Here is a 27,699-nt window from a genome sequence, read left to right on the forward strand (position 1 = left end):
AGGGATATAAAATGTCTTACAGTTAGCAAAGTAAAATTTGAAAACACACTGAATAAATTTTTCTCTTTGACAACTCCTATGTTACAGAACAATTTCTATTGCTGTAATGTGTAAAAGGTGGTGGGTAGGAATCACTAACAAACATCAGTACATATCTCTTGGCAAAGGTTTTGATTTCTACAATTAGCCCTATGTTTATTTCTGATTGCATTATGTAACACGATTAGGGACTGCTTTGTTCCATACACATAATGTAATGAGATGGTGCAAGTTTGGAACAAGAATGAAGTTACTCGAATAAATTTGTGTAATAATGTTACATTCTCATAATACTCTTAATCCAAAACATTTTCTTCAATGAATCATTTGGTTACTGATAACTTCACTGTGGAAATTTTGAGAAACTTTATTACATGAAAGAAACCTATTTTGAAGCAGTGTAAAGTGACCTCGTTTCCTACTGCATAAATAATAGAGAAACTAAATGCATGACTTTTGCATGATAACATAATCTTGTAATTTTTTGAATATCAGTCAGTACTGTTCAAAAGCTTTTGTTATGTCACAAAAGATATCTAATAACCAGTGTTTTAATCAAAGCCTATTGTTTCATGTAAGCAATATAGTCTATGGTCAATTTGACATCAGACCTTGAGTGTGATAATACATTACGGTTACTGAAGTAAGCATCAATTCAACTGCACACTGTACTATCAAATCTTCCTAAATCTATCTACATCCACCCCAAGTCTCTTGTATGATGCATTGGGTACTTTGTACCAATATCAGCCACATCCTGTCCTATTTTACTGATATATGAAGAAAGGGATAAATTACTACTTGCACACACCTATACACATCAGTTTCATTATTCCTGCAAGAGATACAATGGGAGCAGTAGAACAGTTGAACAATCTACAATGAAAACCAGTTCAATAAATTTATCTTACAGGGTTTTGTAAAATCAATATGACCTTTCTTCCAATTATTCTCATTTAACTTCTCTGAGTGTCTATATTATACATACATATGGTGTACACCAACTTATCATCTTAATAGTGTCAGGATTCTTTGATGCCTTCATAAATGTAGTCAAGGTGCAAGGTTAGACACGTTTACTGCAAAATCTGAATCTACTATGTTTTCTAAGAAGTGATGGAAAATTAAGATCATATAACAAATCTTACGTGGCACCAGAATGAACAAAAGTAATAAGATGCTCAGTAATAATTAAGACTGTAATACAGCTGTAATTTGTCACATGTTTTATAATTTCTAGAGGAATTTCATACAACTCATTATCAGATACAGTACACACGTTCCATGAGTGATGGTGGGGAAAGAAAACACCAACAAATTATCTGCTGCAAAAAGGAACTATAGATGCTTAATAATGTTCCAGTCTGAAGATTAAGTTGTCCAGGGGAAAAACTGAAGTTAGTTCACATTTTTCAAAGCAAGCCTAAACAAAAGAAATCACAAAATACAACGTGTCAGCATTAGAAATGTTATGCCCAGGCATTGATCTAATTGATCTATCCTCTTACAAAATTTCACTTCAGTCAGCAGTGGACCACAGTATGTAGTAAATTGCACTTATTTATACTTTTATAACTAATGCTACAGAAGACGTAACATTACTAGTAGGTAGGCTTGTCACACTTTTTTGGGCCTAAACCAGGAAATATTTTTTTAAATTACTTAAAAAGTCTTAACTGTTTACTGAAACATTAAAACTTACTTTATTCAGTTGTATTTTTCACTAGATATAACAATAATTGCCTCAGTTTTGGCCCTATCAAATGAAAATTTTGTGTCATAACTTTTTAAGCAGCTCAGATGTGTAGTCTGATTTTTTGAAACTGAGTTCATGTCTAGCACTGTGGTATGAAAATGCAGCACACTCCAGATCACAGTTATTTCTATTTTATTTTTTTTTGTTTAAAAAAATTCTTGTTTGGTGAAACAGTTACTGTCATTACACAATTATAAAAATTTTTATTTTTGTTGGAGACTGCCCACTGCTAAATGATAAGACAAAAAACAAATAGAAATAAACACAAAATGTAGATGAGCTACTTCAAACATGAAAACAACAAATGCATAGCCCCCACCACCACCACCACCACCACCACCACCGCAAATTTTGAAAACACACACACACACACACACTGGTCATTCCATTGTTAAAACTTTAACATTACCTTCTTCACACCTCCAACGCAGAGCATATTCCAAAGAATAATTTGCTGGTAGATTATTTCATAATTATTTATATTTTGTATATGAATACTTTTATACACATAAAATAATCATGAATTGCATTTACATTGTGCAAAAGCTGAGCAACATAAGCATACAAAACTTATACAAAATTACTGTTATAAAGTAAGTTTATAAGTGGGTTTATGTACATACTGTTCATAAGGACACTTGTGAACATCACAAACGAACACACACAGAATAAATCATTTAAGCAGTATCTCAGAATTACATATAGACACGTACTGAAAAACAATGAAAAACATTAACTATACAAAATCTTTAAGTTTTTTAGTTATTCGTTTCAGTGGTAAAAACCTGCTGAATATATTTAAATGTGATTTGCAGAGTATCCACGTAGATGTCCTATTGGCAAAGGGTTTGGTTTTTGGAGTTAACCCTATGTTTATTTCTGATTGTGTTATAAAAGAGAAGGGGCTGTTCTGTCCCATACATATTGAACAGACATGGTGCTTGTTTTGGAAAGAGTATGAAGTTTCTTGAATAAATGTGTGTAATGTTGATGCATTATTGTAAAAAATTCACATAATATTGTCACTATAAACACTTTCTCCAAAAAATCATTTGACTGTTGACACTTCATTATGGATACTCAGAAAAACATTACTACATGGAAAAAACACATTATTTGCCACTTGTTTGACCATCTATTTTTGCAATCAAGGTTTCAGTTCATTAGCCCATTGTTTAGTATAATAACCCAAAACCCAGTAGGCAAAAATAAATAATCAATTAAATAAGCGGCAAAAATGTAGTTTCTCATATCCAATCAGTTATTATTAAAATAATAATAAAACAAACACACACCTGAGCATATACTCACCCCCCCCCAAACAAACAAACAAACAAACAAACAAACACACACACACACACACACACACACACACACACACCAATCAGCCTGGTTCAATATAGCTGTGTAGATGTACATATCTGTATCTGTGTTGTTTAGTTAATTCTAAAGGAAAACAATGTTTGAAAGCTTAGCAATGATTTTAGTCTTACATATGTTCCTATTAACACTTGAATTATACTTTTGCTCTTTCTATTATTAATATTCCACCAAGGAACTTCCATTAACATAGTCAACAGACAAAGACATGCATTAGAACATTAAGGTGTCAACAAGTTGGGGTTGGGGTTGGGTTGTTTGGGGAAGGAGACCAGACAGCAAGGTCATTGGTCTGATCGGATCAGGGAAGGATGGGGGAGGACATCAGCCATGACCTTTCAAGGGAACCATCCCAGCATTTGCCTGGAGTGATTCAGGGAAATCACGGAAAACCTAAATCAGGATTGCCGGACATGGGATTGAACCACCGTCCTCCCGAACGCGAGTGTCAACAAGTGTTCCAAATACACCTGTAGAGGTGTCAGGCAATAAAACTGAACACGGCTACTCAAACTGTAACTTGATATAACATCATGAAACATGAAAATGGTTATGAACCCATGACACTAATGGGTGACTCTGGATACCGAAGGAAAGGGTGATTCAAGATATTTATTTCTGTTATCATGCAAAGGCGGGCTCCAGTGTGCAGATGTATGTCCTGAAATTCTGCATCTGCTTCCACAAAAATGTTTTTGCATTAGAAATTAACTGTAAAAAAGAGAAACACTATTACATTGTTGGACAATTTGGAAGCTCAAAGTACTCCCCATAATGTGATAGGTTGCAGTTAATGTATTCATTTAATTCATAGTTAAATAATAAAAACCTCTTTAGAGGACATAAAACATGTATTATTAAAAGTGTCATTCAATAAAATAAGGTCTGTGTGTTCACAGTGTACAGTATTATAAAATATTTTAGTCTTCACAAAATACCTGAATTATGATAGCCACATTGCACTGTTCTGCAGCAGTCAAGATCAGTGAACATGAGGTGCTACTTAGTTCTTAACAATTAAAAAAAGTCATGAAAGCCAAAACAATAGACGTGCAACTCAAGTACTCAATCAGGTAATTACATAAAACACATCTGTTGCAAAACACACTGAATATTTTCTGAACACCAAATATCAACCTTTTATATACTTTTTAACTATTGCTTAAACAAATGTTTTGTTTTTGTTATGGCTATCTAAAAATAGAACTACATTCTACATCACCAAATACCTAGATAGAAGTCTGTACAAAATTCACATGTAACAATGGTTTTAGCCTTAATAACATACCAGCACCAAAACACTCACATAAAATCTGTTTATGTCCATTTCAGACTGCACAGCATAAAACTGTGTGTTTTCTAGATCAATGCTGAACAGCATTGTCTTGGGCAACAATTACCCACAATGCAGACCACAATTCTAAAACTAAACACAACCCCAACAGGGGTACTTACAAAACTGCAGTGTTCATATTCAAAACATTGAGGGAAATGTATAAAAACATTAAAACACATGACATCTCAAATTGGAAAATGGGCTTTCCATCATTTGTAACAAAATTATTGGAACACTCCGTAAGTACCAGGTCTTTCATTTACTATCAACAATAATTCCAGTCTAAATTTTAGTCTCTACAAAAATCTTAACAGTATCCAAGTTTTTCAATGCAATGAAATTGCCTCCATCCCTGAACATGATTTGTTTACTGAAAATGACATACGTAATGAGATCCCCAAGTTCTGACAGCCACACAAACATAATTCAAAACTGCACACAAAACCTATGTTGAACTAATAGACACTGATTTAACAAAACTCTGTTTATTTTATAGTCAATAAATGTATACATCTGCTAAGTCAAAACTGTGCAATCTATTAATTTATGCCACCCTGTGTGCATTGTTCAGAAATTTGAAGTACATCTTTTGGCTACTGCAAAATCATATTGTTTACTGTATGTGTTCAATAAATATAGTGTCAGTGACATCAATAACTTTGTGCAATTATGTAACTACCAGTTTTCTGGCAGCTAACACACATAGTTGTTACATGTTGACCACAGTGTTTATACTACTGTCACTAAATGACTAACATGGCATATGATATGATTCATAGTGTCATTGTACCATGTGGTAGGCTGCAGATGTTCAGTTAATAAGATAATGAACTTGGCTGAAAACCACGTGATCAGTGTTAAATGTGATGCATACATGAAAAATGCATAGTAAAGATTAACATATTTTGTAGCAGAGTGACTGAGCAGGTGTATCTCTGGACAATAAATTTAACTCATTCAGTCACAGTTCTCTAAACTGCAATTTATTTACGATTGAAAAAGTCAAAATATAATCCTTCACTGCTTGTTAACTGTGACATTTTTTTCCAAATCTGGCAAAAATTAAATAATTTAGGAATAAAGGAGACTACTCAATGAACAGAAGTATTGAGTCGTCGATCTGCACACACAAAAGAGAATGAAAACTTTGATAGCTTTTGTTATATGAAATCCTCTGATGGGCAAGAGTGTGACACACACACACACACACACACACACACACACACACACACACACACACACACACAACCAGTGCACCAACTACATCGTACCAGCAAGACAGTCAATTCAGTGGGTGGCCTGGGTTGAGGGTTGTGTCGAGTTGGGTGGGTAGAGGAAGAAAGAGGCAGAAAGCTGGAGGAGGGGTTGGGGACAGATAGCTAGTGGCTCAGAGGAAGGCAGCAAGTGTGCAGGCTACTAATGTCGGAATGAAGGGTGCCAGGTGCCCAAGCTAAGCATGTGGCACATGGGGACCGGAGATGATGAGGTGCGGTGCACGAAGAAGATGGTGTGAAGGCCTGGATTGGGAGGAAGTGATAGGACAGACAAAGGGTAAAGTGTTAGATGGAGGGTGTGTGGAGAATGGGTTGGCTGAGATTGAGGCCAGGAGGATTATAGTATTGAAAGACGTGTTCCAAGGCTAACTCTCATCTATGTTAATCAGAAAAGCCGGTACTACAGAAAAGGAGTCAGCTGATATGGGTTGTGAAGCAGATACTGACCTCAAACATGTTGTGCTCAGCAATGTGCTGTGCCACAAAGTGGTCAACTTTGTTCTCGGCCATAGTTTGTCAGTAGCCATTCATTCTGGTGGAAAAATGTTGGTGGTCATGCCGATATAAAATGCTATGCAATTATTGCAGCAGAGCTAGTATATCCTACAACTGCTTTCGCAGGTAGCCCTGCCTCTGATGGGGTAGGACAAGCCTGTGACCAGCAGACTAGACTAGACTAGACTAGACTAGACTAGACTAGACTAGACTAGACTAGACTAGACTAGACTAGACTAGACTAGACTAGACTAGACTAGACTAGAGTAGAGTAGGGTGCGCTGCATGCACGAATCAGACAGGTATTGTATGTGGGTCTTCCACAAGGATATGACCCATGTGAACAAGGGGGTGGTGGTGGGAGTGGCATAAGAATGGGCAAGGATGTGTAGATTGGGTGGATGACACAATATCACATTAGGTGTGAGGAGGATCTTTGGCAGGACGTTCATCATTTCCAGGCATGATAACAAATAATCAAAGCCCTGTTGAAAGACATGGTTCAATAGCTCCAGTCTACGGTGATATTGGCTGGTGAGGGGGAAGCTCATTTGCAGCCGATTCTTGGGTGTGGTGGGAGGATTAGGGGTGTGAGGATATGACACGGGAAATCTGTTTATGGACTAGGTTTGGGGGATAGTGTCTGTCTATGGCAGTACTCTTGCGCTGCATGCCTAGCCCACACACCTGCCACCCCTTCCTCTCACATTCCTAGCCTGCACATCTGTTACCTCCCTCTGAGCTGCCAGCTATCCATCTCTAACTCCCTTCCTGCTTCCAGCCTCTTTCTCCCTCTACCCATTCAACCCAACACAATCCCAAATCCAGTCCATCTGCTGAACTGTCTATCCAGGCAGCACACTATAGGTGCACAGGGGTGTGTGTGTGTGTGTGTGTGTGTGGGGGGGGGGGGGGGGCGTGCTCGTGATCACTCATCAAACACTTTCTCCCAAATGCTAGCGAAGTTTTCACTCATTTTGTGTGTGTTTGTCGATGACCCAATGCTTCTGCTATTCGATATGTCGTCTCCTTTAACTCCTTTAACTCCTAAATTATTTAAATTTTACCAATCCTTATTCCACAATAATTATGTCGTTGATGGCTTTATAACAAACAAATGAATTTTACATTTCATTTTATTGTTAAATGAAGTTTAGAATTCTCTGCTTGAAATGACTATTTTACAATATTGTTTTACTTCACACAAAAATTAGCTAATGTGTATTACAGATTCTTATTGTCATGGGTAAATGGACGAAGATGGGTTGACTTTTAGGAGGTAAAAATACATTCTGCTGACACAGTGGGAGACTGTACCAACAGTCTGCTCAACAATATTGAAGATCTGTTAACATGTATGCATTCTGGATTAAACAACAAAAAATTTGCTATCCCAGAATATAAAAGACCACCACCACTGCTCAATTAATATTGGACAGACAGTACGCAAGTACTTGATGCTGTGATTGTCTAGTGGCTCTGGGGGTCCCGAGTTCAATCCCGGATAGAGGTGGGGATTTTTCCTCGTTCCACTTTCTCCACGATGACCCCAGCTCCACTCAGTCTGCTATCAAATGAGTACTGGGGGATCAGTTTGAGGGTTAAAAGGTGGCTGGTGCAATGTGCCTGCCACCCTCCCCCTCCTAGTGCTATGGCAAAGAAAGACTGAACTCTCCCTGCAGTCAGATCAATAGCCAGGTCGCATGCTTGTGCCACAGATTTTACCTTTTCTCTATGCAAGTATTTTGCTATCTCTATTTGTGTTCAGAAATAAATTTGATTCACTATGAAAATAAACTTTTTTTTTCTTCTTTATTTCCAGTTTTCAGGTCATTTGCAACAATTGCCGGACTCATATTGGACAGGGAACAACTTTGGGCACATGAAGGATTGTAATTGCTGCAAATTAATAAATGTAAATGTGGAATAATGAAAACTGACTGAGTTGCAGATGAGGAACTGTGTGACGACAGGTAAAGAAATGAAAAAGAAAGCACCGAGTTTGAAAGCTGATCCTAACACTGAAAACTTCCCACATGTCAATCTGGGAAAGAACTTCTGACAAAATGATACAGGAAAACGATTAACTCACTGTTAAGGAGGAGCGATCATTATTTGACAACAATGTTAGCTCAGCCATTACACCATCCATTTCAGTTTGTTTCAAAAAGATTGCATAAACCATATTTTCCTTAACTTAACCAAAACCTATCCATACTTGCCCTTTGTATTAGATGAAAGATTAATCACTTTCACACTAGACTGTTTCTGATAGTAAGAGATAGCTAGATGATGATTATGATGATGGTGATGATAATATGATAGTATCATAAGTAGACCAAACCATATTAACTTTTTTCTGGCTGCACACAAGGTCATGCTATAAGACAAAAAGGTGCAGTGTGTTTAGCATCACTAAAAAAACCTGGTACTTCTAAAGAAATATTTGGAATGATGACAGTAAAATGTTTCTCCAAAACAAGATGTTGGTAGTGTTAGAACAACGAAGTTAACTGGCATTAGTTGTTTCAGTTTATCATGTTCCCTCTGCTTATACACTCACCAGATCTCTTAGAATCAGATTTTCATATCTTGTGGGTTACCGAACAAAACAATTAAAAGCAGAAACATGATGAAGAAGTTATTCTAAATAAATGTATACTGGATTGCAAAATTTTATTTCCTGCAGCATACATGTGATTATTATGTAAAGCTGGCATAGAAGCACTAAGTTTATGACAACTACACTGAACAATTGCAATCAACTGATGTCAGTTTATGCAATAAGTACATTGTGAAACAATATAAAATCCCTTTTCATTTAACACATCTCTTAAAAATGTAAAACAATTTAGAGTAAAATAAACAAACAAACGAAGTACACTTATACTGCAAGAACAGATTTCATTGGTTTGTCTGCCATTAGCCTGGCATACTACGTCTCGCCAACCTAAAGAGCAACTTTCCCCTGCAACTGGTACTTTCCTTACACCATTAATCTTCTCAGTGTATTATAGTTTCTGATTGTTTAGGCACTGTTATGGATATTAAGTTATAATTTGTATTTTCTGCATTATCAATAAACAAATACATATATATAAATAAATTAATGACTTTAGTAACAGTTCAAATTGTATACAAAACTCTCTGAACACAACAACATTAACATTAACACACAGTATTAACAACTATAACAGCAGTAGCAAAAAATTATATTTATAATATTTCATATAATACAAACTTAATAAAATGGGAGGGAGTAGCAATATCTGTAAGTCATGGGTATTCCACATTTCACACATAGTTCCTTTAAATACAACACTCTTAAAAGTTCCTGCAACAGGACTCACAAAGCAGCTAAGATGAAATAATTACATGTATTTGTTACTAGATAATTTTGTAATCATAGAGTATTAAGCCCTAAAACTGAATAGTACATTATACTACACACGTAAAATTTGCATCATGCTCATAATGTCCTTTAAAACATTCCTTTCAATGTTAACAGTTACATATATAATTACCAATAAATAGACATAGTATTTGCCTAGCAAATATACAAACATTTTACTGCTTCCCCTCCCACTTAAAACTTGAAGATAAAATATTAAAAAAATATCATCACATATTCAAGTTCTGCAAGGACACATCGAAATTAGATAAACTCAGCCAGCGAACAGCAGCTCTACTCAAAGAAAACTGTACTGTATTTTGAAAAATCTCAAATTTAAGCATTGTCAGCAAACACAGTTGCTAATTCTAAAACTAATGAGACAAAGCAAAACTCTTATCTATGGTATACTGATGGATTTAAGTACTGTGTCACATTAGATAGTAAAACAACAACAAAATGTTTCAAAATAGTCACACAAGGTCCCTTTATCCAGGTAACAATATTTCACTCTTTACATATTTTACAAATACTTATTAATATCAAAATAGTTCACCCATGAACTATTTCAACATGAAGTACACTGGAAAAAGCTGAAAAACCGCATCACACATTTTATAGCAGATTTATATGTCCATAATGCACAAAATGTGTGGTCCAGAACCAGTAGTATTTAGTACTTGACTGAGTCAACAGGCACATTCATGAAAATACTATACTTGTTAAAAGGAAGAGAACTTCCAAAGGAACATTACAACATAATACTCATCAGATTATCCTAACAGTAACTGTCTGGTTCCATGGGTACTTAGGAATGATTAACAGCTAAACAAGACTGAAGACATAACTTATCTGTATAACCAAAATACCTAAGTACTAACTCTAATAATCATCTTGGTCCAAGATGGAAACTCTTCCGCCTGTGAGACTTCCTTTCCCGCAAAGTGAGGTATTCTTTTCTCCGTACACTAGATCTTAATTCCAAAATATGATTGACTTTCTGCACAATTTCATCAGCTGTTGCATGATCAGCTTCAAAATCATGGTGCTTATAACTGGCTGCTGCAGGCTGATTTTGCTCAGCTGATGGTGCATGGTGATATACAAGACGAAATGTTGCACGGCCACCGGATTTTGTGTCTGTGAGGTCACAAGCAGCTACATTGTCCATGTCATAGCTTACAGCTTTCTGTCGCCCCCAGAATTTTGATGCCACTTTCTGCTGTACAACTGGGTCAATCTCTACTTTCTCTCCAGATATTCCTGTGATAAAAGCATACAATAAATTTATTTTTGCTCTTGATAGCAGATCACAGCAGAAGATTTTTACATATATTAAATTTATTTATAACACCAGTTGAAACTATTACTACAAAGCAAACTACTGTATATTAATTACTAGATGATGCAAAAATACTATCTCCATTAACACTGATTATTTAGAGAAATGAATTGCAATGAAGAGGATTTTGTTAAAAACAAACTGCATTTTTTCAGTTGCACATACACGTAATCTCAAAATCATAAATAAAGTATTGCTACCAACTTCATAATGCAATTATACAAGACAGACATTCTGTGCATTGTAAAAAAGCCAATGCCTACTAACAGTCTCATGCCAGTGGTAGTTCACAAAGGTATATATTACTACACATCCACACTGTGAGTGACAGACATCTCATTTCTCTTCAAATCTATAGTTATAGTCTTTAAGTAGTCAGGCAAAAAAAGCATTTGATTTAAGACAAATAATTGTATAAAAGAAGTTTCTTGTTTAAAAGCCCTTACTCAACTTCCTATTTAATATTTCATTGAAGAATTATTCATGTCAATTAGACACTATATGGTTTTGTGCAAGAAAACAATGTGCACTGAGATGTTACAGCAGTAAACAAAACTTCCAACAATAAACAAATCACATTAGACATTGCTGATCAAAGTATGGTTTAGCAGCAATCATTTGTAACTGAAGCAGACTGCTACTTCACAGATTCTTATGTCAGACAAAAATTTCAACAAACATCAAAACTTTTAACTGTTCTGTTATTAACTACTCTACCTCTGCCAGTAGCAGGCACTGTGTTTATTTTTTACATTTTTTATTTCATATCCCCACAAATTGCCACACCCAGATATTTGTCTGAGTTGAGTGAGTTCAACTGTGAATCATTGGCATTTTAGACATAGGATACTACTATTCTTCATTTTGAAAAGTGCACTGTTATAAATTTCTGAAAATTTAAAGTAAGTTCCCAATATTTTCATTACATTGAACTCATCATGATTTGACTGAATATTTATGCAGTTTCTATCAAACATTATTTCATTATAGATAATTTCATCATCTGTGAAAAGTTTGAGGTATTTGTTAATATTTTCTGCCAAGTCACTAATATACAACATGAAGAACTAGGGCCCCAACACACTTTCCTGGGGAAAGCCTGAAATTACTTCTCCATACTTTTGTTAATAAACATTGGTGAGATAGCAAGTCAAATGATTTTTGGAAGTCAAGAGATACTCATCTGCTTTCTTGATTCATGGCAGTCAGGACATCATGTGAGATAAGCACATGTTGGCTTTTGCATAATGGATGTTTTCTGAATCCATGCTGGGTGGTATGGAGGAGCTCACTTCAAGGCACCTCATTGTTTTTGAGCTTATTGTAAATTATATGATTCTACAACATATGGACATCAATGAGATTGGACAGTAGTTTTAAGGACCACATCTATTACCCTTTTTGAAGACACAAGTGGCCTGTACGTATTACCAACCACAGGGCACAGTTTTTGTTAAAGGGATCTATGGTATATTATGTTTAAATGGAGCTAACTGAGCTGCAGATCCTGTAAAGATACTTGTCAGGATCCTATCGGGCCTGGAGTCTTGTTTAATATTAGCTATTTTAGCTGTTTCTCAACACCACTCTCACCAATGTCTATAGTTATCATCTTTGCAGTGGTGCAAGAAGTTAAGTGCAACAGTAAATCTGTATCTTCCTTAATAAAGGAATATCTGAAAATTGAGTTCAGTTTTTCTGATTTTACTTTGTTACCCTCAGTTTCAGTTCCTATATCATCCACACATGTGGACACTAACTTTGGCACTACTTACAGCATTTACACATGACTAGAATTTATTTGGGCTTTGTGAGTGATCTTTTGAAAATATTCTGTTATGGTAGCCATTGTAGGATTCATGCACTGCTGAGAGCCAAATAAATTTCATTCACATAATTCTACCTATGGTCCTATGCTTTGTTTTAAACCTATCACAGAAAAGACACTGTTTCTTTACAAATTTCTTTACAGTGATTTTATTCCTCCCATCATGAACTTTTCTGCTATGTACATATCTGTCTAGTGCACTGTCAACTATTCTTTTAAACTTGAGCCAAGGTTCTATATGCTCCTGCCCAGAAGTAAATATTTTGAGTCCTCTTGGAGATGTGACATGACTGCCTCTTATTCTAACTTACAACCCATGTAAATCTTCCTACTTGTTTCAGCTGTCCTTTGGACTTTACTAATCACTGATGCTCTAACTGCCTCATGTTCACTGATGGCAGTTTCAATATGGACATTCTCAAGGAGCTCAGCTCTATTTGTTGCCATTAGGTTTAATATATTTCCATGACAAGTAGGTTCTGGAACGAGTGCATTTAGTAGTGTTTTATCTCTTGTCAGGACCACCACCTTAAAAAGCCGTAATTTTCTCAACTGATTGTTGGATATTTAAGTCTTCAACGATAGCACGATTGGGCAACATTCATGCTAGCGAAATGAGATTTTCTTTAAAACTTTTGCTTACATCTGAGGGTGGAGAAGTGGGTGACAGAAAGATCCGATTAAAATTTTTTGACCAACCTTGATACTGAATCTTAGCCAAACAATACCACATGCAGTTTCAATTTCTATCTTGGTGAATTTGAGTTGTGTTTACTGTAACAAATACACAGATGGGCAAAAAATCACAATATCAAAAAAATAATTAATGTAGAGTAATGAAATTTTGCAAATACTTCTCTCTAGGCAACATATTTAAGTGATTTACATTGTAAAATCATGGGTTAACGTAAGCATGAGATAACACATTGCAAATGCGAAATGCTGGTACATTAAAAAAAAAAAAACAAACTGGTGTAACCACTAGAATGTTGACTGTGAGAATGCAAATGTGCATGCATTGTGTTGTACAGATTCTGGATATCAGTTTAAGGGATGGCATTCCATGCTTGATGCACTCGATTGGTCAGTACAGGAACGGTTAATGCTGGTTGTGGATGATGCTGGAGTTGTCATCTGACGATTTCCCATATGTGCTCAACTGGTGACAGATTTGGTGACTGAACAGGCCAAGGCAACATGTTGACACTTTGTAGAGCATGTTGGGTTACACAACAATACTTGGGTCAGTGTTATCCTGCTGGAAAACGCTCCCTGGAATGCTGTTCATATACATCATCACAACAGTTTGAATCACCAGATTGATGTAAAAATTTGCAGTCAGGGTTTCTGAGAACCACCAGAGTGCTCCTGCTGTCATAGAAAATTGTGCCCCAGAACAGTCCCAGATATAGGTCCAGTGTGTCTAGCATGCAGACAGGTCGGTTGCAGGCTCTCAACCGGCCTCCTCCTAACCAATACAAGGCCATCGTTGGGACCAACACAGAACCAGCTTTCATCAGTAAACACATCAGACCTCCACCCTGCCCTCCAATGAGCTCTTGCCCATAATCACTGAAATCACAAGTGACGGTAGTTTGCGGTCAGTGGAATGTACACTACAGGGCAGCTGGCTCGGAGCTGTCCTTGAAGTACTTGATTTGTAACAGTTCATTGTGTCACTGTGATGCCAAGTGCTGCTCAAATTGCTGCTGCATATGAAGTACGATGTGCCAGAGCCGTACACTGAAGACAACGGTCTTCTCTCTCAGTAGTGTCACATGGCCATCCAGTGGCCAGTCTTCTTGCGACCGCACATTTCCTTGACGACCACTACCAGCACTCGTGTACAGTGGTTACATTCGTGCCAAGTCTCTCTGCAGTACTGCAGAAGGGACATCCAGCTTCTTGCAGCCCTATTACATCACCTTGTTCAAACTCAGTGAGGTGTTGATAATGGCATTATTTGTCATCTTAAAAGCACTCTTGACTAACATTAACTCACCATGTCCAATCTCAAAGCTAACTTAATGCTCACAACTATTACAGCTTTTATTTAAAGCAAACCTGATTTGCATCCTCATAGTCGCACTACTAGTACCACCTTTATGCAACTGGCACAAAATTTGAAGAGACATCATCTTTCAGATGTAGAAACATGCCTACCAACTTTTGTTTATTTGCACAATTCCTTCTTGGTGTTGTGATTGTCTTACTTCTGTAAGTGTACACCACCTTCTTTTTCCATTATGCTAGCTTTTCAATATACACTTAAACTTACCCCAAAAATTCTCACTGATGTCAATATTGGCATTTTGGCAGTTTTTTTATACCTAGTATTGTATGAGCTCCACTGTCGTTTTGGAGTGCTTCCAAAACTGGGACATTGTTGCAGATGCTTTTGTGTTTCATTACTTGGATTTTAACTGTTTCATTGGTAAGAGCATTTCTTTGAAAACTACCCTAATACTTTTGGGTCTCATACAACTATCATTACTTGGAATTGATGAAGTGTCGCTCTACTGGGTTCAGTTGATTTGTTATACATACTTGTTAAAACTGATATAGTTTTTTCATAACACTCAGATTTTTATCATCAGTTCTGGGGACATTACTGCAGGTTGCGAACTTAGCTGAAACTCTGTGAGCAAAACAGATCTTCTCAACCCTCTCTGCCAACCACTTGAAAGCTACAAGTACGACTTCAGACTCGAGATGACCGCATCGTTCATTCCAACATGCACAGCCATATCCAGTTGTTTGCACGCTGTTCCCTCAATAGTTGCCAGACCAGCCTCTTTCACATGTTGAATGGGACCTCCAATAAATATGTAACAAAGTCAAAAACAGCATTACTGTAAGATAAACATCAATGAAGAAACTTCCTGGCAGATTAAAACTGTGCGCTGGACTAAGACTCAAATTTGGGACCTTTGCCTTTCTCGGTAGAGCACTTGTCCATGAAAGGCAAAGATCTCGAGTTCAAGTCTCAGAGTGGCACACAGTTTTAATCTGCCAGGAAGTTTCATATCAGCGCACACTCCGCTGCAGAATGAAAATTTCATTCTGGAAACATCAATGATGTTAACTACAGTTGAAGTGAGAAACAAAATGGAACATAATATATGACAGTTGTAACAAGCATGAAATAGTGAATTTACTCTCAAAAAACTAATAGAATTTACAGGTTATGAAAAACTGTGTGGCCTAAATAACTGAACTATTTTGAATATCCCAAAAACCTTGGTACTTTTTTTTAGTAAACTGTTAGCTTTATGAATCCATGTAAATGACATTTGTCCGCAGACTGTCTGTCAGCCGAGAAAAGCTGCCAAGTAATCATTTCCACTTCATTACCATTGCTTAGGCAAAACCCAATGTAGGTGAACATACAAACTATTTTCCTTTCACAAAAGTCACCTTAACTTGTAAGAAAGAATTTTGCAACACATACGATCATACCATTTGGACTAGTAAATATCATATGGTTTAGACTAGGGCAATAAAAATTAACAACTAAATTCTGTACTGTATTCATTTGATAGTGATGAGACGTGTATCTGTTACATAGTATTTGTTACTTGTTACTTTTGTTACTGACTGCCACTATGTATAGATGTTTCCTGAAATTTCTTGTGGACCCTTCTCTGGAAGAGTATGATTGTCAAAACAAATTGCACTTTGTTTATTTCTTGGTTCTCCTCTGAAAAGGTCACACTGCTTTTTCTCTCCAAAATGACAGCACAACATAATGAAAAAATGTACTACACTATCGGTAATGTAGACTCATATGAATAGAACAATACACCATTGTAGAACTAATCTCACCATTCAGTTTGGGTCACAATTTAATTTTACAATCGAACTTGACACACTGTCTACTACTTGCACACAGCATTTGAATTCACAGGGCTTGGCCTATTTCATATTCTGTAAGATGTGCCATGTCTATTGTAGAGGTTTCAGATGTTCTAGCTATGGGTCAGATACAGCAGCTAGGAATGGAGTTGTCTGAGTTCGTTGCTGTAAAAACATTATTGTGTAAATGAGAGTGTGCTAAATCTGATAACCGAGTTAGTGTTTTAATATATGTCTTAATTTTTATACGAAGAAAACTTAAGTTTTTCATTTCACACAGTATTAATACTGCAACACACTTAACTCGATTTAAAAAAAGAATTCACTAAAAATATCTTCATCTTCTCTTCAGGTATTAGGCAGGAATTGCCTGTTACGGTACCCATCTCTGTTGGGGTCACTAAAAATATCTTAGCTTCATAATGAATTCCTCTTGTTTTAGACAATTACTCTGAATAAAATGTATGTAATGTTTGAAATTTTTTTTAATCTTGTGAAGGCGCTGATATCTATGTTTCTCCATTCATGAATATAAGGTTGTAATCTAAAAGTGTTAGTACCATCCACTATTGCAGTTTGGTGGCAGACGCTATTAACTGCAGAACAGCTGTTGGCTTCTGTGTTACACAGTTATCTGTTGCAACAATCATAGCTGACTGGAAGTGTGGGAAAATTTTTTGGTAACGATAGTGGGAAAAAAAAAAAAAAAAAAAAAAAAAAAAAAAAAAAAAAAAAAAAAAAAAAAAAAACACCGAAATTAACAGCTCTTACTGAAATAACATGAAAGCAGCAATTTTTATCACATATTGGGAAATTTGCAATTTTTCCAATAAAATGTTAATAAATCCATGACCAGCAGTTTACTAATATTCGAAACTGATAGTTACTGAATATTAAAATTGCTTTTTGACTTTGGTCTGCTCCAGCTTGTGGCTTGTGTATAATCTTAAAATGACAGTTCATTTCCCATGTAATAAAAAATTTGATGTGACGGCATACTTAGCACAGAAATTGGCAAAATTTATAACCGAATTTGACAAAACAGAACACCAAATGTCAGAAAAGAACATTGAATTTTAGAAAAAATTACCAAATTTTGCAAAAAAAAAAAAAAAAAAAAACACCGAATTTGGGAAAAAACACATCAAAAATGCCAAAAACCATGGGAATTGGCAAAAACGAGCACCAAATTTAGCAAAAAGAATACCAAATTTGACAAAATGAACTGAATCTGGCAAAAAATGACATAGATCTGGCAAATAAGACATGAATTTGACAAAAAAAAACATTGAATCTGGCAAAAAAATACAACTTTGGCAAAAAAGGGACACCAAATGTGGCAAAAGATAACATGAAATATGGCAAAAATAGCAATTAATTCATCAAAAGTAACAACTAACATCATAAAAATAACATCAAATGTGGCAAAAAATTATACTGAATGTGGTCATAATATAAAACGAGTTTTTCCTGTCCCTGCTGTTAGCTCAACAAAGATGAATCATCAGAATTTACTTGATTTGTATATCCTTTATTGATAGTAGCACCAGAGAATCCATTGGGTTAGTCTAGCTCATTGAAACTGAGAATTGTTCAATGCTTTATAGCTCCAGTTTGAATAACTATAGTGCAACAAGGACAAGTGTTTTTAATTTCTACTTGATGACTGTTGTAAGTTTCAACAAGCTGCATTGTTGGTTACAGAATTATGTACAACTGCAAAATTCCACAATGAATCATATCCAGCCTATAGAAATTCTGGTGATTACAATCAAGCAAGCAGCTTCATCAACAAAGCTGTTACAGTATTGAAAGGATTATCGCCTTAAATGAAAAAATTACAAGTTCGGAAACCATTATGGCATATTAAAACCACTGGGAAAATAAGGACCTGCAGAAGAAACAGGTGCAGAAGCATGTGTATCATGAATAGGCTGATGGGATCACTAGTTCCCTCTAGCTCCTGATTGTTAAGTTAATATACATTTTGTGAAAAATGCTGTGGGACTTGTCCTTTCAGAAAAGGTTGCTACTGTTGTAAATATGTTGGCATTCTGATCTGGTTGACTTGGCAAGTGATTTTGCTTTTTAATGTTTCGTGTTTCAGTACTCTGATTTGGAAAGTGATATAAGTATCGTCATTGAAATCTTTTACTGAACTACTCAATGCATGGACTTTTTCTGTATCTAGAGCCTCAAATTTTTCATTAAGAACCGTACATACTTCTCTCTAGGCAATAACCATGGTATTGGGATCTTTGAGTACGACTGTAGTCTTGTCACAGAGCAACGGCCATTCCTGTGTTAAAGTAATTAATTCCTCTGCGTCTGTTTCAACATCCATTCTTTCACAAAAGCACCACGCACAAAATAAATAATACAAGTGTAAGAGCAAACTGCTTAGTGTACAGCTTTATCACTTGGTGTGAAGATAGCCACTTGTCCAATGTAGGCAGAAATGGCTGTCTGCCATATGGTGGCCAACCTCCAATTCACAAGGCACAGAGATATATGATTGGCAAACAGCACTTACAGTGTTGTGGCCACTTGCTGTAGCATGTGAAAACCTCCATTTAATGCTGTGGGTTATCAAAAAGCCAGCAATCTGCCATACCACAGAAACTGTAGTGCATGGAACAGTATTTTTGATGAAGAATGGGATTAAGGAAATAGAGACTTACTGACAGTGTCAACTTGGCCTGAGCCAGACACATACTGTATGCAGGAAAGAAAACATGGTGAGTGACAAAATGCAATATGGTACTTCAAGTCACTAATGATTTTGGCCACTGAGGAGAAGAAATTGGAGGTATGCAAAAACTACTGAGTCAGCACTAACTGCATTTGGGGAAAAAGATGAGAAAGTGACAAAATGTTTCCATCACTCCAAATCAGCCAAGATAACGAATGAGAGGAATATGAAAACTACCAACTCAACCCAAACGGAAAAACTGTGTGCAGGGAGATTATATGCGAGTAATGAAATTTTTCAGGCAGTAACGAAATGGTACTTTGAGTCTCGCAGCATATTTGTTACTCATTGATGAATATATACTCATTAACAAATATGTACACTATCCAGCAGCTCTAGCTCAGACCACGTCTACATCTACATTCCTAATCTGCAAGTATAGTGCATGGCATATGGCACACTGAAGAAGTTCAAGCAGAGATTCAACAATGGAACACTAAGTGTTAAAATGTACATTGCACACCGGGACTACACTATGAAACTTCCCTAACCTAGTAGCACAATGGCAAAAACAGACAATCTCTGTATGAAATATATAACAAGAAAACTCGTGCCATTGTGCCTGAAAACTTTTCATATCTTGCACAAAATTTCCACAAATTATATTGTGTGGTCTTTCAGGTACAATGGTTCTGAGTTTAGGTTGGTTAGTTCCTGAAGAAGACTGACTACTAAGGGAATCCAATGTAAGATATGACTCGATAGTTAGCCATGTCAGGATCATTGAGTAGGTTTATATAACTCTGGCACAACTATAAACTGCTTCAGAAAGTGGAAGACTGAACTTTTGAAATAGCGCGTCAACTGTTACAAAGAGCCTGCTACTATAGCACCATTTTAAACAGATAACATTTAGCTTAACATTACATGACACAAAGAGGACAAAACCATAAATGAACAGCAACAACATAATTAGTTCCAATAAAATTATCCACACTTTTGTAAATAAACATAGGTTCAAACAAAATCCTATGACTTAGTTTAAGTTGTGCACCTAATGACCTATGGATGGATGGTACTGAAACAAGATGATAAAAATCTGAAAATTATTAAAAAGCTATACCAGTTTTAACACGTATTCATAACAAATCGACTGTGAGCTTATGGAAGGAACTTTCCCACGCTGTATAACTCTGTAAGAGATTATTAGTTATATGGACAACATGTTAGCAAAGACAAACATACCTAGAAGAATTTCTGTTTTTGTCAGTTTGTTGATGATGTACAAACGATATGATTGATACAATGGTGCTTCCATAGCTGTCATATGGTTTCTCATTCTCTGACAATCTTCAGCATCTTGTGACAATACTAGAAAACAGAGAACTTCAAATTAATTACTATCCAGTGATATATATATATATATATATATATATATATATATATAAGAAAATTACCTAAACACATAGCCCACTTGAAAGAATCCTATGATAGGTCCGAAAATTCAGTGCTACATTTTAATTTTTTGAAAACAAAATTATTGTAAGACTCTTGAGCAGCATGACAACAAAAGTTGGACTAACAATAGGTATTCGACTGGATTTGATCCTTAACTGCCCATTCTTTAAGCTATTGGGATGGTACATAAGTTCATAGCATTTTTCCATAAGTTTAATAAACACAACACATACACATAACACAGACTTTCATCGTCAATAATAATCTCCACTATTTACAACAGTCTACAAATGCTGGAGTTACTTTTCAGTTCCACGACTTTCGAAATATCATGGTTTTCAGGTGAAGAACTCACCAAGCCACATTTAAAGTGCATTTTCCACTGGAAATGTTGTATGACAGAGTGGAAAAAATGAAAATCTGAGGGTGCTACGTCAGGTGAATAAGGCGGGTGTGGAACGATTTCTCAACCCAAATTATGTACAGTGTTTTTTGTCAGTCTAGCAGAATGCGGGCAGATATTATCGTGGAGTAGCATTGCTTCACACAGTCTTGAATTGCGTCTGCAAGATATCTCAGTTGTTGACAGTGACAGTTACACCACAGGGAAGCAATTTGTAGTACATCACGACATCGCTCTTCCACCATATGCGTGACATTATCATTTGTGCACAGGTCTTTAGCCATAAGTCTTTGTACGAGGAGCTGCTGCTTTGTTTGGGCCCTGCCATTCCTTTCTTTTCGTTTTGCTAGCATAAATGATTTCTTGTCGCAAGTAATGATATAGGATAGGAATGGTCAGTGTTGTTCACAAACCCATTGATGATGAGCAAGCAGAGATCCACATACGACCACCCATTGATTTTTGCGATTTTGGCTTAGAGCGTGCAGTAGTCATACACCCAATTTTTGAACATTCCTCCCCATTGCATACAAATGTTGCACAATGGTGGAATGATCGAAGTTCATCACATTTTCAAGTTCTTGAGTATACTGATGTTGATCACTAAAGGTCTTTCTGAACACAGAGTGTCACTAACATCAAAACAATCCTCCTTAAAATGAGAAAACCAGTCTCTTGCCATGCTCTGTCCAGTGGCATTATCCTCATACATGGTGCAAATGATTTTTGCCATCTCCACTGCTGTCGTACCTCTACTGAACTGAAACAGAAAAATATGTTGGAAATGTTGTGGTTTCTCCATGTGACACTCCAGTTTCTAGTGTCTGTACCACCACTCACTATCTTCAAATGACAACATGTACTCTAAAATAGTAATGTCACTCTACAAATAAAAAATGACAATTAAAAATAAACCCATAGCAGCAGGAGCACCAACAAACAAAACAGCTATGAACTTATGCACCAACCTAATACAAATAGTTTTGAGCAACAATTGCTAACATACATGAAGAGTGATACTGAAGTATATAATCTATCACATTTATTAAAATTTACATGAAAATATAAATTAATTAGATCCTTATTATAAAATTTTATATTAATAAAAGTAAAATTAACTGCAAATGAAGCTTGCACAAAACATCACAAAAAAGGAAAATACAATGCTCTATTGACCTTGATATGAATGGTGGCCACATGTGATCTCATGACATAGACAAGTAGAACGTAGTATTTCAGAACTACGATGAAAATTTGGAAAGATGATGGTGGTAGAGTATACACAAGGAAACTCAATTAATAAATTGTTCAATGCCACAGAACAGTTCATCATACTGACCATTCACAAGAAAAAATTGAACTAACTTCTAAAGCAGCATCCTGTTCAAAAGATGAACACATTACCTTTAAGTGAATGAGCCTTTGCCAAATTAAAAGCTCTGACATAACCATATTTGTAGTTGGAAGGTAGATAGCTTGCAACACAGAAAATGAAAGCTGTTGTAACTTTTGCATTGAATGACTTTGTGTTATAAAAGAGAAGGGGCTGTTCTGTCCCATATATATTGAACAGACATGTGTGTAATGATGATGCATTATTGTAAAAAATTCTCATAATACTGTCACTATAAAATTTTCTCCAAGAAATCATTTGACTGTTGACAATTCATTATGGATACTCAGAAAAACATTATTACATGGAAAAAACACATTATTTGCCACTTGTTTGAGCATCTATTTTTGCAACCCAAGTTTCAGTTCATTAGCCCATTGTTTAGTATAATAACTCAAAACCACACACACACACACACACACACACACACACACACACACACACACAAAATTAAATTCACTTAAACTTCAAGTGAGAATTATTCAGAACATATAGTCAATCTACAAACTCAAGAGCAAGCAAGTAAGTCCCTGTTCTATGAAGCAACACCCACTGCACTGCTAGATGGAAACGGATTCTTAGTCACTCTGTACAGCAGTTATACCATTCTTCCATGAAAGGCTACATCCCTCATCAACAGTACTCTTTAGCTTTCATGTAGATTATATCTTCAAGATGACAAGAAGATATCAAGAAATATGTAATGACCGAATCATGAAGGGCTGCCCGAAAAATTTAAAAAATCACCTAAGTATGAAAAGTAACAGTAAACCCTGATAACTTAGAAAGAGACACAGTGCTTGTCACTTTCATCAGTTCAGTAGGAGGTCACACGAATTAAGAGACCAATGATTTCATGCTCACTGATTGAGAACTGAACGCAAAAAAGCAACACATTCATGTGTCAGTCATCCAGCTCCAAATGCAGTACATTGAGGCCATCAAATGTCAAGCAAGGCAGAGTTCCAAATTATAGCAAAGTTTCACCCAGCCAGCACCTCGGATGAGCAACAGCCAACAGCAGAAACTAAGTGAGTTAAGAAATATGCTCAATTCAGCTTGTAGACTAAAAAGGATTTGTAAAACTTGCCTGTATGTACCTCTGGACTGTGTTTAGTGGTTTCTTTTGTACATCTGCATACACATACCTGTTTCTGTTTGTCACTTCCATTCCAACATGCAACTAAACCTAAGGGACCAATGAGAGACATAGAAACTGGATCCTTTCCATGATTTGCAGTATGAAATACCATATAGTTCTGCGTGTACACTATTCCAAATACAGTAGTGTGAGGGTCATGTGGCTGTTTGTTCTTGTAACTGGTTAATAATCTACATCTACATGATTACTCTGCAATTCACCTTCAAGTGACTGGCAGAGGATTCTTTGAACCACCTTAAGACTATTTCTTTGCCGTTCCACACATTCTTTTTTAGCTTGAGCCCATCGCCACCTCATTCCTTACACATGCTTGCAGGCCGGAGATGGATGACCTCAAATCCCGCACCACCTCTCAACTGGCCGTGAGCTTCAAAGTAAGTATGTTGTGACCCACATCGGGTTACAACATATAAACTGATGTCAGATGTTGGACCCATTCTGAGACAGATCAGGCATATACAGGAAAGTTTTACAATTACTTTTTAGTGACAAACTTAACAGAGTATAATTCTCAACTCACACAGTTTCTGGTTTTGCCTGCTGGTCATCTGAGGCACTGGGTGGGTCAAACTTCACTGCTGGTTGGAACTCTGTCTTGCTTGACATTTGGTGACCTATATATTCTGCATTTGGAGCTGTTTGCTTACAGATTGTGCCCCACTTTTGTATTCAGTTCACAATCAGCGAGTGTGAAACCAATGGTTTCTTAACGTGTATGACCTCCTACTGAAGTGATGAAAGCGACTCCCACTGTCTCGCCATCTAAGTTACCAGGCTTTACTGTTAATATCCATACCTAGGCTTTTTTCCTGGCACCCCTTGACGAATCGGTCATTACAAGTGCCACACCCATGAATCAGTGAATGATTATGGAGTTACCAAATATTGCCTGAGATGTAGCAAAGTCTGATCTACACAAGCAGCATAAACAATGCATTTCACAACTAATACAATACACTGCTTGAATGGATCTGGACACATCACACTGCTACAGAAACTGCTTAGCCAGCCTTCAGATATGCAGGGTGGCTAAGTGCTAAAATAAAATAAAAAAGCTAAATAAATATCCCAGTGAGCTTTATTGTAACTAGGGCCAGAAGATAAAGCACAGCCAGAAATAATGTTGAGGTGTATTGATGGTAATCTACATCGTAATTTAAGAGCAGGAGGTTTGAACGGTCCTCTTCTGCAGAAGCTGTTGTAATTATTTTAATTTTTTATCTTCATCGGAAAATTCATTCATGAGGTTTTTTTTATATACTGACAAAACATTGCCAGTGGTCCACTTTAAATATTACAAATAGATAAAACTTTAAGTCTATAATAATCAAAGGAACAAAAAGACAGATGACCAGATCTATGACAAAAGGAGTTATTTAAAGGTCTACACATTAACAGAAAGTAATGTACAACGTTTTTAAATGTCCAAACAGATTTATCATGAGACCCAGCCGGATAGCCATTTGTGTTAAAGTGTCACTTTCGCACCAGGGAAGTGTGCTGCCCCCAGATCAAATCTGTCTGGAAGATTAATGATGAGTGTCAGTGTGAAGGCCAACACGATTTCCCAAATCTCACTATGTGAATAACAGCCTGGTACCGAAGTCCTGCCCCAGTTACATGATTCACAAACATTTACAAAACTTCCACTCACTTAAACATGAATAACACTACTCGCAGACAGTTGAGGTACAGATATTCCATCACTGGGGAGTAACTGGGTGGCAACAGGCAGGGCATCCAGCCACCACTTAAATTAACCATGCGAATCCATTAATAACCATGTCGACTCAGTGCTGATGTTGGACAAAGGCAGAAGAAGAAGAGAAATTTATCAGAAGATTCCATGTGAAAATGTAGTGAAATCACATTCTGTTGTAAACTGTATTTCTTATTTTCCTGCCCATCATAGTGCCTACACATTTCCTGTGAAAATAGCCCCCCAACCACTTAAGCAGATGTTAGTGCAACATAATGCTGATGTTGTCATGTGAAGCTCCATCTCAAGTCATGAAACAAGTGCTTTTTTAAGTGTTAACTTCATTTGATTATGCATGGCGAAAGGAAAATATATTTAAGGGCATAAACAGTGACTCCATTAGCAGTGATGCACAATTTTTGGTTAAATGATAATGAGGAGGAGGAAAAGGAAAGACATCAGTTATGGCCTTGTTTAAGAAATCACCAAGTGATTCAGGGAACTTGCTGGAACCACTTTAGGGTGACTGGATGGTCAGCATGCAGAATAAAAGCACGAAAAGACTGTCATATACACCAACCCCTATCACATTATCCACACTATTATCTGCATGCAAGCCTTTATATCAATAAGGAAATAGCATACACACACAAATTCATATTAACTCTTGAGTGTTGCCTGATGAAGTTCAGCATTGCATTCATTTTGATTTTTCTACCTCCACTTTCAATCCTTTACTTTTTTTTAATGTTATGTCATTGCACAAACCTGGTCCCCTCACTAACATTAACATTTCTCTTAACTGATAAATAACCTCTGCTGACTAACTTAGCCAGCAAAATACACATATAATAAATCACAAACACTACACCACAAAATAAGATCACATCCCTATATTGTGAAAAAATATGGTCTCTTCCAGTGTTATAGAAACCATGTAGCTATTTCTGGCAATGAAATTTACATCTCCAAGTTGCAGACATGCATTTCGAATACCACAGACTGTATTGGCACTATCCAACATTACCACAGAAGCCGAGTAGTTGGTGCAACATTACCTTTGAAGGATGTGGTGCCACTAATCAACTAATGCTGATCCCCACACACCTCCACTGACAGGATTATGCCAGATTTCAGTATATAAGCTGCTGCAGGGCCAGTTTCACTTTGTGTTCTCCATGTGTTATGAGGTAGGTAATGAAGTGCGCACTGTGAGTGTTACTGTACTGGCTATAGTGTTGTTATGGTAAACTATAGCTTTAATATATGGAACTCTGGCACGACTTGGACCAGACTTTGCTTGAGAATACAGACCTAATCTAGCTTACACTGTTCCAGAAACATCTTGTACATATATCTCTTGCTACGAATAAACATCGTTGTGTGTGTGAGTAGAATGCCTTTTAACCAAACTGACCCTATAGGTGATTTGAGTAAATGTAAAAATCAACCACAAAAATATGATGCTGTTGTTTTTTATTTCTCCTTGTAGATTATATTCAATTTATTTTTATGCAGTTCCATTTGTTTTTATTCCTTCCGAGTCACTGTATGTGCGTATATTATATTGTCCAACATTTTCCATTTGCCTTGCATACATCCACCATCTGTGTACACTTTGATTATGCCTTAAGATGATAAAACAGATTTAAAAATGTAGTTTGGTCCACATTTTGTTCTGTTTCCCAGTAAATCTAGAATAATACTGAGTCTCTCTATTATGCAAGACAGAAAACCTCTACTCACACAGCTGATAACAGTAATTAAATCTGGACCAGTGGCAGCCCATAGTTAAAGGTTCTGGAGCAGAGTGCCCCAAAAGATATATTAAAATATAGTTTTCAATAATATGGTACATAATTTAAATTAGCAGAAAGCAATAATTTCAACCTGGATTCAAATAATGACACTCAACTTCTTTTTATCTGTTGATACCAAGTGACTTTTTTGAACACGTAGTAGCTAGCCTTTATGCTGCACTTTGAAATGTCAGTTACCTCCATTTATTGAAGGAAGGAAGAAAGATTAAAATTTAATGTCCTGTCAACAATGAGATCATTACAGACCAAGCACTGGCTCAGATTAGGGAAGGATGGGGAAAGGAAATTGGCTGTGCTTTCTTAAAAAAAAAAAACATCCTGACACTTGCCTTAACTGATTTAGGGAAATTATGGAAAACCAAAATCTGGATGGCCA

General features: G+C 36.4%; 1 protein-coding gene across 1 annotated transcript in view; it reads right to left on the bottom strand.

Moving 5' to 3' along the window:
- Positions 1-2,257: 2,257 nt before the first annotated feature.
- The window catches only part of LOC126248310 (target of rapamycin complex 2 subunit MAPKAP1), a 114,531-nt gene continuing 89,089 nt past the window's right edge, over positions 2,258-27,699 (bottom strand). The window contains exons 8-9 of the mRNA XM_049949183.1: positions 20,634-20,759; positions 2,258-10,934 (exon numbers count right to left, since the gene is read on the bottom strand). Coding sequence (XP_049805140.1) covers positions 10,561-10,934; positions 20,634-20,759 — 500 coding nt within the window. The 3' untranslated portion in view covers positions 2,258-10,560. The remainder of the gene's footprint in view (positions 10,935-20,633; positions 20,760-27,699) is intronic.

Source organism: Schistocerca nitens, chromosome 3 (assembly GCF_023898315.1).
Source record: "Schistocerca nitens isolate TAMUIC-IGC-003100 chromosome 3, iqSchNite1.1, whole genome shotgun sequence".
In the NCBI taxonomy this organism is placed as follows: Eukaryota; Metazoa; Arthropoda; class Insecta; order Orthoptera; family Acrididae; genus Schistocerca; species Schistocerca nitens.